This window comes from Bubalus kerabau, chromosome 1, assembly GCF_029407905.1.
Source record: "Bubalus kerabau isolate K-KA32 ecotype Philippines breed swamp buffalo chromosome 1, PCC_UOA_SB_1v2, whole genome shotgun sequence".
In the NCBI taxonomy this organism is placed as follows: domain Eukaryota; kingdom Metazoa; phylum Chordata; class Mammalia; order Artiodactyla; family Bovidae; genus Bubalus; species Bubalus kerabau.
The window spans coordinates 93,259,982-93,273,246 of record NC_073624.1 but is presented as its reverse complement, the minus strand read 5'-3'; the positions used below and the strand labels follow the sequence as shown (position 1 = coordinate 93,273,246).

The 13,265-nt window shown below is 41.2% G+C and overlaps 1 protein-coding gene and 1 non-coding gene across 5 annotated transcripts in view; one reads left to right on the top strand and one right to left on the bottom strand.

Annotated features, from left to right (window-relative positions):
- DIP2B (disco interacting protein 2 homolog B) overlaps positions 1 to 13,265 on the bottom strand; it is a 232,581-nt gene that overhangs the window by 23,589 nt on the left and 195,727 nt on the right. For all 4 annotated transcript variants that reach the window (XM_055583293.1, XM_055583288.1, XM_055583274.1 and 1 more), the window contains 4 exons: positions 12,025 to 12,139; positions 8,688 to 8,889; positions 3,532 to 3,641; positions 3,313 to 3,393 (listed from right to left, as the gene is read on the bottom strand). In XM_055583293.1, coding sequence (XP_055439268.1) covers positions 3,313 to 3,393; positions 3,532 to 3,641; positions 8,688 to 8,889; positions 12,025 to 12,139 — 508 coding nt within the window. The remainder of the gene's footprint in view (positions 1 to 3,312; positions 3,394 to 3,531; positions 3,642 to 8,687; positions 8,890 to 12,024; positions 12,140 to 13,265) is intronic.
- TRNAG-CCC (transfer RNA glycine (anticodon CCC)) lies at positions 5,696 to 5,768 on the top strand. Its single transcript has one exon. It is a non-coding gene; the product is annotated as a tRNA-Gly (tRNA).

Below are 13,265 nucleotides of genomic sequence, written 5' to 3'. Positions count from 1 at the left end.
ACACTGGCTATGTGGTCAAATACATTTGCTATGAGAAAAACACAGGTCTAGCTCCATGTATTCTAACAGCAGAGATGGAAATGTAACAGGAACAGTGAATCTGAGTCTGCTAGCTAACAATAAAGGTCTTGAGAATAATTTCTCCTGCGGGTCTTCGTAAATAATCCTTATTGTCAATTCAAGTTTTACTTAGCTGGGCTTTTGAACCCCTGTTCCTTTGTAAATATAACACCCAAGTGGGGATGCACAGAAGATCTGAATGTGCAGGTTAAGAACCAGCCTGATGTGAAAAAGACCACTGCCAGCAGCTCAAAAGCACCCCATGGACGCCCTCACCAGCCCTCTCCTTCCCTCCATGGCTGGGGCTCAGGCGCATGGTCATGTCTGACTCTTTGCGACTCCATGGACTGTAGCCCACCAGGCTCCTCTATCCATGGAATTTTCCAGGCAAGAATACTGGAGTGGGTTGTCCTTTTCTTCTCCAGGGGATCTACCTGACCCAGGGATTGAATCTGTGTCTCTTGTGTCACTTGCACTGGCAGGCAGATTCTTTACCACTGTGCCACCTGAGAAGCCCCTTCCCTCCACCAGTTCGGTCGTGTCCAACTCTTTGCAACCCCATGGACTGCAGCACGCCAGGCGTCCCTGTCCATGGCCAACTCCCAGAGCTTACATGTCCATCGAGTCAGTGATGCCATCCACTGGGGACCACCATCGTGATGTTTTAATGTTAGTGGCTTTCTTTTTCTTTATATTTCTACCACCTTTGAAGTATTTGATTTTCATAGAATTGTGCTGTACATGTATATTTTGTGCTTTACTTCTTTCTCTCAACATTCTATGAAGTGTCATCCAGGCTGCGGCACCTTGGTGTAGTTCATCTGTTTTTGTTACTGCACAGCATTTAATTGTCAGAACATACCACAAGTTACTCATCCATTCTACTTCTGATGGACTATTCATTCTAATATACACTGGTGCACAAATATATGAGTTTTGGTCCTGTATTGGGTATGCCTACCTTACAATGAGTTGGTGATGGACAGGGAGGCCTGGCGTGCTGCAATTCATGGTGTCGCAGAGTTGGACATGACTGAGCAACTGAACTGAACTGAACCTTACAATTCACCAGATAAAATCAAACTATTATTTGTCTATACAGTGCCAATAGCACACCGTCTTCATTATTTAAAATTAAAAACTCATGATAAAAACAAGTTTACTGAGCTAGTTTTTGGAAAAATAACTTTTAAGTTTCATGAATATAAAACAGTAGGTGTTCAATATAGAAAATTTGGAAGATACAGATTAGTAAATATAAGCTGGACCACTATTAACATTCTGGTGTGTATTTTCCTGGTTTTTAAAAACTAAGTATATATTGTATATAAATTCATGTGAAACATTAAAAAAATATATCATACTATATTATGCCAGATGCTATACAGTGCACTGGCTAAGAATGCAGGCCCTGAAGCCAGTCTGGGTTCAAATGAAGGAGCTAAATTCCTAGTCCTAGCCCTGGGCCCTGCGAACTCAGGCAAGTGATTTTACATCTCCGTGCCTCTGTTCCCTTAATCTTAAAATGAACTATGGAATGGCAAGCATCTAGGACAGGGTCTTCAGTAAGTACTCCATTATTAAAGTTTTATATTCTACTTTTCCTACTCCCACATTATGAATATTTTCTGGGTCATCAACTATTCTTCTACAACATTGTTTTTAATGACTGCATAGTATTTTGTCATGTTTATATGCCATAATTTAGTCAATTGTCTACTGTTGGACATTAAGAATATTTCTTTGGCTAAAATCAAGGTTAAAGTCCTAAGGCCATTTCTTACAATAGCCTTTTTTTTGGGGGGGTGTGGCTTGTGGGGTCTCAGTTCCCCAATGAGGGACTGGACTCGGGCGCCCTGCAGTGAAAGCGCAGAGTTCTAAGCACTGGACCACCAGAGAGGAATCACAGTAGCCTGCTTCTCGGTCCACGCTACAGCACCAAACTATACTTCTTTAAGAAGCATTTTCCAGGCATAAGGGAACCTTGTTGTTGTATGGTTGTTAAGCTTTCTGGTGGCTCAGGCTAATCCAAGGTAAAATGTTAAAATACACAGAAGAATAAACGGACTTCATGTCCTTTAGTTATCCAATATATTATTTCTCTAGCCAAAAAGCAAATTTAAACTTAAGTTCACCAAAAAATATATCTGGAGTATGATTTTTATTGGGCTGTAACTTTAACTGTAGCCAAGCCTGGGAGTGGACTAGGCAACAAGCTAGACTGACATCATCTTAGTGAAATGGGAGCACTCTAATCAATCCACGGGCTTAAAGAGAAGCCCACTTTATACAGAGATGGACAAGGAAGTCCCAAAGTTTTCTACCACAGAGCAATAGTTCTTAAGATTTTAACTGACTCTTCATTAAGATGTACAATATATTCCTCTCAAGTTCTGTCACTATATAAACTCTCAATGTTGTATGTATGTGCGCGTGTATATATCAGAATCCAAGGGGCTGGGGCAGAAGGGGGCAATCTGGGTAAGTCCCCTAAGAGATGCTAATAGATCCTCCAGTCTTCTGCCTGTTGGTGAGAAATACTGTTCTATGCAAAGGTCACAGTACTTTTAGCTCCTGACTCAGCCATTAAAGCGGCTTCCCTGTGGCTCAGACTGTAAAGAATGTGCTTGCAATGAAGGAGACCTAGATTCGATCCCTGGAGCAGGAAGATCCCTAGGAGAAGGGAATGGTTCAGCCATTAAAACCCACAAATCTCAACAGACTCCCATAAGATGTATAATGTAAAAAATATAATATTCTGGTGATCCATCCATTAGAAAGCAGTAAAATATATTCTTGAATAATTTTCAATTGGCTTTTTAGGTTAGCAAAAAATCAATTAAGTATGTGCTAAAAATTACTCTGGTTTTTAAAATGCTGACCTAAGGTCATTTTATTTCTGGTGGAAATCAAAGAACAAAAAGTCAAACTGAGTAAAAAATTACACTGACACAATGCATTCTGCACATCTGTACATCTTGCAATTACATGGTTGTCCCTATTGTTCCTATCTGAATAAAGATGACTTGATTATGATAAAAAAGAGACAGTACTGAACGACACTTCAGGAGATCTCATTTCAGCCTTGAAATAACTGCACAATTTATCCTCATATATCAAAACAAGGAGAAAGCAATGACTCTCCCCTCAGAGTTGGCAACTGAAATTTTCTGATGAAAGAAAGAGATCAAGAGTGCCTAAGATACTCTCACAATAGCCAGCTGATTAGATATGCAACTGAATGTTTAATACCTTGGCATTTAACAACATGAAGAGGACATGGTCAGGAGTTGCCTGGGCTCGCCACTGTAAAATCTCCGCCAGAAACTGGTGCTGAAATCATAAGGCAGGAAAAAAGAATCAGGGTCAGCAACTTTTAAAAAGCTGGACAATGCATCTCCCATCTGTTATCTGAAGCCTAGGTTCTGTCCTTGACTTGTCTATAAAAGTCAACATTTCTGGAACACTTACCTTCCTCACTAAATCATTCTCTTCAATTTGCCCAAGATCCCTTCCTGCAGCTTGTGCTATGCGTTTTCCTGCAACCAGATTCCCAACCATCACAGAAGCAGGGCCTACACCTGCAAGTTAAGAGCAAAAGTCAAGCCTCAGGAGATAAGAATCCAAGTGATGTAGCACCTTCCGCCCACAAGCATTTCCAGACTGACCAAAGCTGATTCAAATGTTCATTCAACCACACTGACTGAGCACCCTTCTAGGCACTGGGATACAAGAGCAAACAAGACAGCTTGAATTCTAGCGGGAAAGGCAACCAATAAATACATACACAAATAAATAACATCAGGTAGCAGGAAGTGCCAGAAAACAGGACTACGGAGAGACGGACGGGGTTAGCGGGGGCGGAGGGAGGGACAGAGTACAGAGGGGAGTTTTCACTCTCAGGAGGTGATGATTGGTTGCATTGGTTCCTATTGATAAATAATTTTTATCTGCTCCAATCACAGATAAAACCCTAACTAGCAGGCTTAACAGTAATGAATATCTCCGTTCTGAAAAGAAATCTGCCATCTATGAGGACTGAGAGTAAATTCATCAGGAATATCAGAAGGGCTTTAAGTGAGTAAACAAATCCACATTGTGGGACACTGCACAGGACAATTGGTCTGGATTCTTCAAAAATAATTTGTGTCTTGAAGACAAAAGAAGTTTGGGAGCTTTTAAGTTAAAGGACATGAAAGCCTGTGACCCTGACTGGATACTGAATTAAAAAAAAAAAAAAAATCAGCTATATAAACAAGGGGAGATAAATGAATATTGGCTGTATATTATTAAATGATAGCATTAAATTAATGCTAAGTTTCTTAACAGGATAATGGCATTGTGGCTGATTAGGAAAATTCTAGAAGAATGTTTCTGTTCTCTAGAGCAGAGGTCCCCAACCTCCAGAATCTAATGCCTGATAATCTGAGGTGCAGCTGATGTAAATAATAATAGAAATAAAGTGCACAATAAATGTAATGCATTTGAATCATCCCAAAACCATACCCTCGCCACCCCTGGTCTGTGGATAAATTGTCTTCCATGAAACATTGTCTTCCCTGGTGCCAAAAAGGTTGGGGACTGCTGCTCTAGAGATAACACAGTTGAAATATGTGGGGCTGAAGTGTCATGATGTCAGAAATTTACGTTCAAAGAATTCAGTCTAAGAAAAATAGCAATTACTGAATTTAGGGGAATGTATATGGGTGTTCATTACAGTATTCTTTTAACTTTCCCATAGGCTTGACACTTGGGGGGAAAAAAGTAAAAACTCCCTTTCTCCAGAGAAAAAAAGAGAAAACTCGCCCTTTCTCAATAACGCTAAGGCACTGTATGCCTTTCTTGATGGTCACTTAAAGACTAAGATTCTAATGTGTCAGACTAAGAAGATGGCTAAAACTTAACAAAACTTATTGCCAGCTGAGTTCTGAATAATGCTGATCGTATGCTTGGATTCATATTAAATAATGTTTATTGCCAAAATATGTTGATTATGAATGCACTGAAACAGCTGGGACAAAAACTACTTAAATCATAGAAACACTTTAAAGTATTTGGGGAAGTTGGGTAGAGAGAACAAGGGAATTCTTCCACTGTTTGGCAACCTTAAGTGAAATTATTTCAAAATGAAAAGTTAAAGAAAAATTTTAAACTTGAAAAAAAGAAAAAAACCATCACAGCTTAAAGGGTAAAGTACTCCCAATACTCTCCTGAACAGTTTTCATCTAGAAAGCATCTGTCCACTGAAATTTTAAGTATAATATGCAAAACTCTTTCCCAAGAGACTGCTTAATAAGTTACAGATATATCCTGCTGGAGATAGCCTTTCTATATAGGTAGGACTCAGAATGTATATGACTGTGTAAGCTGTCCAATCCTGGACTCACACTGTAAAGTTAATAAAGGCATGACATTTTTTAAAAGTGAATTTTTCAGAGTAATTTAAAATGACAAAAATAATTCAGCAGTAAATTCTTGAGGTCCTTCTGTGAACATAATTCTTGAGTCCATGTACTCATAACATGCCTTCTTATTCTCCCCACAAAATTCTGTAAATTTTCAGTGGCAAAGACTGCTGGTCATCAACTCCAATTCTATTCTCCTCTCTGCCTTAAAAACAGAACATCCAGGGACTTCCCTGGTGGTCCAGTGGCTAAGACTCTGCGCTCCCAATGCAGGGGGCCCAGGTTCAATCCCTGGTCAGGGAACTAGACCCCACATGCCACAGCTAAGAGTTTTCATGCTGCAATGAAGGTTCAAGATCCTGTGTGCCACAACTAAGACCCAGTACAACTAAATAAAGAAAAACAAACAAAAAACACAACCCCTGGTGTTTTGTTTTGGGGCTTTTTGGCCGCACTGTGCAGCTTGCAGGATCTTAGTTTTTTCCTCAGGGACTGAACCCGGGTCTCAGCAGTGAAAACAAGGAGTCCTAACTGCTGGACCACCAGGGAATTCCCCACAACCCCCAGTTTTTAGTTGGGCAAATGCCTGATAAAAAGACTGCATTCTTTATTTTCTGGCTGCGCCATGCAGCATGCAGGATCTTAGTTTTCTAACCAGAAGTTGCACCTGTGCCCCCTGCAGAGGAAACATGGAAGGACTATGTTCTTTAGTGTGGGAGGATAATACGTAAGGGTAAGTAATAAGTGCAATTTCTGGAAGATATGTTTAAAGGGGAAGGGTACTCCCTTCTTTGCCTTTTCCTCCCACCTGCTAGCTGGGACGCAGAACTGATGGCTGGAGGTCAGGAGCTTAAATGAACCCTGAGGCAGTATGCTAAGGCTGGCTGGAGAAGATTGTTTTGTTTTCTTTTAAGTTTTCCTTGCCGTGATTAGATGAGCAGAGTATACACCCCTCTGTTCCACTTTGGGCATGGTCTGACTTGTTTTGGACAATAAAATGTTAGGAAACAAGAAGCAAACAGAAGCTCTAAGTATGCTTGTATGGTCTGGCTTGGCTTCTCGCTTCTGCCATCTGCCTTGAGGAAAATACGGCCCAGCTAGCTGCTGGTTGCCTGATGAGGAGACACATGGAACAGTTCTGAACCCAACTTACAGTCTGGAGCCAAGCCAAGACCAGCTGAGCCCAGTCAGGGTCAGCAGACCCACATTCCATGAGTGAAAACTAAATGGTTCTTACTTTAAACCCCTGAGTTTTAGGGTTATCTGTCATGCAGCATATCTATGACAGCAGTTAACTGAGAACAGCGCCAGCACGGCAAAACAGGAAGCTGGATCCACAGTGACTGAGGATCTGTCATCCTAGCCCTGGACTGCCTAACTCTGATTTCTTTCACCTGAGAAAGACATAAACTTTTCTCTTGTTTAAGCAGCTGTTATGTTCTTCTGAAACCTGCACCCAAAACCAGTCCTAACACTCCTTGTTCTTTATACAATAGCTTAACAGGAATTCCAATGAAATTTCTGTCACTGGGCTGCCTTAACACTGTTTCGATCTTCTTCTTCCCCTGTTTTCCTTTCTTACTTCACTCCCATCCATCTCCACATTCCTGTATTCTTAAAACTCCAACCCCTCATGCCATCCCCACATCATGTCTGCTTCATTTATGTCTCAATTTTCAAGCCGCTTTGGTCTGACACATACGTGTTCCACTAAGATCTTAGCAGACCATCATGACAGCAAAACAAACATAACGCCTTCCTCAGACAGGTGGATGCTATGCCTATGGGGGCTTATGAATAAACCTTTTATTTAGGTTTCATCATTCAGTAAAATTAGGTGAAATCTGGCTAGCAAAAGCAATGTTTTAAACATCTATTAATACTATGTCTCTGAGTTGCATCTTTTAAGCATCTACTGACATAAAAGCTTTGTTAAACGAATTCTAGATTAAATGCTATTTAAAATGGGATTTCACTCAAACAACAAATGAATGTAGGACTTCAGGATAACAGAATATATGATGGAGAAGGACTTCTATGTGTCTTCTCTATCTATCAAATACTTAGGCAGGAAATATGAAAATACATCTTTTTATGTATTTCTTGATTAGTAATGTACAGGTTTCTTGATTCTAACTGCTCCTTTAGAATATTAATTTCCATAAACTCTTATTTCCACTAGCAGAAACTAATAAATACTATATATACTTTAGCTCTATGCATACTTTTACTAAGGTAAGGTTACTTGGTGAGCCGACAATAACCTCTAGATAACCAACTGTGATATGATTTTCAACGGCCAGACCACTGAAGTAATAACTACTAATATCCTAATAAAAATATTCTAGAGAGTCAGAAGCTTACCTTATATTTTATTATTGTACATCATATTTACTTTTCAGCAAAAGTAGTCTTAATGGAAATATAATTCAATTTCATACTTCCCTCTGTCTTCCTAATCCTCCACTTTTATGTCCTCTTCTCAACACATTTGTACACATGCTGATGTACACAGTGTGTTTCTGTATGTGTGTGTAAGTGTGTATGCAAGTGTGTGTGGTAGCAGTGGGCACTGTCAAGACCAGATTTTGGCTCTCATGTGTTTCCAGGCATACAAGAAACTAGAAGCTCTTGTTAACTTCTCATTTAAACAAAAAAGCATCAATAAAACCTTCTGGCTTCATGTTGGATTAAATAGATATTTTAACATGACTGACCATCCATCAATTACTCCTGCCTTTAGTCTCCTTCTCAGCCCCAAAACCTAGGTCTAACCTGCTATATGACTTTTGGCATAATTCTCAACTTCTCTGAACTTCACTTTCCATAGCTGAGGACAAAGCTTTAGGATCACATTATAAAATGTAAAAGTTAACTAGTATTTAGCTCTTAGTAAGCACTCAATAAATACAAGCTGCCTTATTATCAGAACCTTGCTTTACAGGACTTGCTTTGTTCTACCTCCACCGGTGGGAATCTGATCACCCCGATCCCATGCCTTACATCATGGAAAATGGTGGCACTCTACTGAGAATTACTCAGAAGACTGAGCCAATAGTAAACCCGGACAAGCCAGTTTACAAAAATCTCAATCCTCCATGCTTTTGGTCAGCTGATACTATTCTCATGTTACTTACTTTCTAGAGAAAAAAACCACAGTGAAAGAATTCAGCTTCTTGAAGTTACAATTTTCATATCATGTCTTTAAAGTCAGCATATTACCTGGTTGCTTTTGCCGGGGTTTTGGCAAATTGGTCACACACGTATGTGGGCACATGAGGATATTGCAAGGATGTAGCGATCCCTCCAGAAAGAGCTGTTTCGTCTGAGATATGTGGATCCCTCCCAGCGGAGTTTTGGGCAGTGTATTGGCAGGCACCAGAGCAAGACAATAAACCCCCACTTGATGAATGCTATCGATTGCCTAGAAAAATATGAAGAAAAATATTCAGTTAGGTTAATTTTATAACATTTGGCATCCTCCTAACATAATCTATTATTCTACTATAGGGTTTTTCTTTTTCTCTTGATTCTCGGTCTAGAATCTGATAGATTATTAGGATCCCATAAATCTAAAGGTACCTAATCCTTCCAGTGACGGCAGTGGAGTGAAATCCAATCCAAATGGACAGAGGCAGATACTGATTTCCAAGCCTCAGTGTGTTCTCTCTTGAGTGATAATGTCTAAAACGTACAAATTTGTTTTGGTTCTTTTAATATTTTAGATGTCCAACACAGCTCATTAAATAGAGGCAAAGTATTTCTAGTATGACCACAACAGAACCTCTGTAAGCAAGCCCTTGCTTAAATGGTTCACCAGGTTAGTGGGCATCCCATTTACAAAACGTCTAGGAGAGGCCGCTGCACACTGAGTCCTGGAGGCCACCAGCTCCCAGGGTGCAGGGGCGCACCCCTGCTCCCAACCACCCAGCCGTGCACTCCCCGAGCTCAGCTGTGCCTGCTGCTATACCCTTCATACCTGCTGTTCTTGGTCTTGTTGTTTATATATTTTAATTAACTACCATATCAAATGATAAAATATGAATGCAAAACAATACGAAGAGCTATGCTTTTGAAAGACTTATTAGAGGTGAGCTCCTAACAAACTACTGTTGATATTCATAGCAATGGGCAAGTTCATTCTAAAAGGCAAGTATTATGTATTCTAGTTTCTTTTCAAATACTCATGTTCTAGTCTAACTTGAACTGAAACCAGAAACTAAAGACAATGCATTTGGATGTAGTTTATGGAAGTAAGCTGATGTGGAACTCATGGTGTACTCAGAGGCACTGAAGGAAAGCACACTGGTATACTTTGTGTTCCAATTCAGCAGTTGAAGAAGTTCTCACTGTTACAGTTTCCTGCTTCAATCGCCTTTGAAAACTAACTGCTCAACTATCAATACCAGTTCCAAACATACCAGGTGAGAGGGTTCTTTTTTTATTATTTCTTTTTTTAGCATCACCATGCAGCATGTAGGATATTAATCCCCAGAACAGGGACTGAACCCCAGTCCCGCCACAGTGGAACCATAGTGTCTTAACCACTGAACCACCAGGGAAGTCCTGAGAGGATTCTTTTGTATTGCCCACAAGTCTTAATGAAGAGGAGATCCAGCCTGAGAAGAAGAATGGACCAAGAGCCATAAAAGATGGATTAAGCCCTTTTATTAAAAAGGCTTAAGATGGCAAAGGAATAAACTTGAATTGCATATTCCTCAGACTATGCCACTAACCAATAGCAATAACTAGGAAATGGGAAGTCTGGAAGAGTTCCTAAGTCTCTGGTATCTTAGAATATGAAAATGTATCATGTGTGGCCTGGATTTTCCACTGAAAATATACCACCTGGGGACTTCCCTGGTGGTCCAGTGGTTGGGACTCTGGTTTCATGGCAAGGAGCATGAGATCAATCCCCAGTTGGGGAACTAAGATCCCACAAGCTGCATGGCCAAGAAAACAAAAACAAAAAAATACAGCACCTGGTAAGTCATTTACTGACCACCTTCCTTAGAAGGGGCTGAGTTAATTTATATCATACACAGACCTGGAATTAAACAACCTCTGGGCTCTAACCTACAGAACATATGGTATTCTTACTGTTCTATGGATCCAAGAGCCCCAAGCTGAGAAGTTACAAATAAGATAATGACCTCTTATTTCACACCCTAATCAAACCCAAAATGACTTTAACAAAAACTTGTATTAGTGAGATAGCACTGCATCTAACTCTTACAGTTGCTTTCCAGGGGAAAATAACAACCTGGGGAATTTGCTTCCTATCACAGGAAAAATGCATAATTCACCACAAGAGTCTACCACTATTCCCCAAAATTCTTTCTGAATGAAACAAGCAGTGTGTTTGAAAATATGAACAGTATGAAAAAAACTCCCTTAGCAAGTCTGATTTTTAATCATCTTTCAGAGACCACCCAGTCCTACTTTCTTCCCCGCTTTTTTCTATCTAGTCTGTCTCAGTAGATTCTCTTTCCTTTCTCTGATTTTCCACTACAAACAGCCTATGCTCTGCCAGCTGACAATTCAGAATCACAGATCCTGCAGACAGATGAATCTTACAAGTCGTCCAGTGCTACCACTCATCTCATGCTCACATCACTTCTACAGCTTTACTACTAGCTGGCAGTAAATAAATCCAAATGCCCCAAGCAGACAAGTTACAGACACTGGGAACAACCCCAATACATACAAATTGCATGAGAAGGACAGTCCATGCTTCCTCTGGACCATCCATTCATCCAACAAATATTCTCTAAATTCTTTACTAGAGATTTTGCTTATGATGATTCTTCTTATGTTAACAGTCATCACCATAATCTTTTACTGAATGCAGGCACTAAATATTTCATTATCTAATTACCATATCCATTAACCTTCCAATAGCTCTGAAATACAGATAATTTTGTCCCCACTTTACAGATGAGGAAAGAAACTCAGTGAGGTGAAGCATGTGGTCTAAAGGCATTTATGTGGTACGCAGTAGAGCTGGGATTCAAAGTATGATTCTAAACGAACACCAGGCTCTCTGCATCACTAGCCTGATACCCTAGAAACACATCTTTCCTATTGAGCCCAAATCTTCCTCCTTCCTAGTGGTTTATTTCACCTAGGTCTCTAACTCCACAGTAAAGCTCCTTCAAAGTAAGAACAACAGCTCGTATCAGGCACCGCTTGAGGCAAGTAGTAAGACTGTGGCTGCTGGCATGGGAACTAATTATGTCAAGCATGTGTTCCACATTTGGACAGTTAAAATGTTTGTGGGTAGAAAACACTTAGGCACAAAAGAGCGAAAGTACTTGCTGAGGCAAGTCAAATCCAATTGTTTTTGGCAACCTGAGCAGAAAAATATTTTGTGGTCCATAAGGAGGCATGCTATTAATGATCTGATTTTGCTAACATTACCCGGAATATCTGAGTAGTTACTGGCAGGAAAAAAAGGCGGCAACGTAACTGGTCCACTGAAGAAAATGCTTCAGCGGTGGCTGCTGCTGCCTTTGACAGCAAAGCCAACCATCCCAACAGAGACAGCAGGTGTGCTTACCTGTAGCACACGGCTCATCCACTGGAAACTATCTTCCTCGGAAGCGTCGGGTCTTTGTTCTGCAACCACCACGATGCGCTCATCATAAAATACAGACACAGAAAACACAGCAATTCTAAGAGAGACAGATCAAACACATCAGGACTCCCTTCACAATCAGTCCTATTTGCTTTGCTCAATTGGAAATACAGAGAGGAGACATGCCCATTGCACTGCCCAGGAATGAGTAGTTTCAAAAAGAAAACGTCACAATCATTACCATTGAAACGAGGACGCAAAAAACATGTACTAAGCACCACTGTCGTGAATGTTGGGACGGAGCAATAAATAAGACAAAGTCCCTGTCTTCGTGGAGCTTGCGTGTTGGAGACAGAACAAACAAATAAATATGAAATAATGTCATGTCGTGCTATACACTGGGGGACCGAGGCAGGGCAGGGGCGGAGCAGTGTGTGGAGGTGGGCAGCGCCTCCCTGAGGAGTGGACATTGGAGCAGAGACCTGAATGAGGTGAGGACGCGAGCCACGCCGAGATCTGGAGGAAGAGGTTTCCGGGCAGAAGGAACGGAAAGCGAAAAGGTTCTGAGGTAGGAACGAGCTTGGCAGGTTTGAGGAACAGCAAGAAGGCCAGTGTGCCTGGAGCAGGGTGGTGAAGCAGAGAGTAGTGGGGAGAGGTCAGACCTGCCCGGACGGTCACAGGGGACCTGGCAGCCAGGGGAGGGGTGCTCTGAGTGAGGTCTCCGCTCAAACGTCCCCCTGCTAAGTGAAGCATCCCGGGCCACCACCTTCCCTCCATATAACCAGCAGGAACCCCCACCCCACATGTCATTTTTGTCCCCATCACCAGCTCACATGGTCATGGTATCTATTTCCCTATGTGGTTACCTTAACCTGCTCTTCCCCCAATGAGAGCGTGAGCTTCCCGAGGGCAGACATGGTCTGTGTTGCTCACTGCCACACCCCGAGCATCTAAGCAGCACGCAGCTGGCAACCAATATACACTTGTTGAATGAATGTGTGAAATAATGGGAAGGCATAGGCGGGCTGAGGACGCTGGCGTGCCTGACCACCTCCCTTCCTTCCTTCCTTTCACCCACACATATTTAATGAACACCGACTGCATGCGCTGCGTGCCGAGTGCTGGTGATGTGACTGTGACCAAAGACAGAATCTCAAAGGAAGCTACTCCATTACGAAAAACTACACATTTCAGGAACTGGTTCTCTACTCGTTTGATCAATT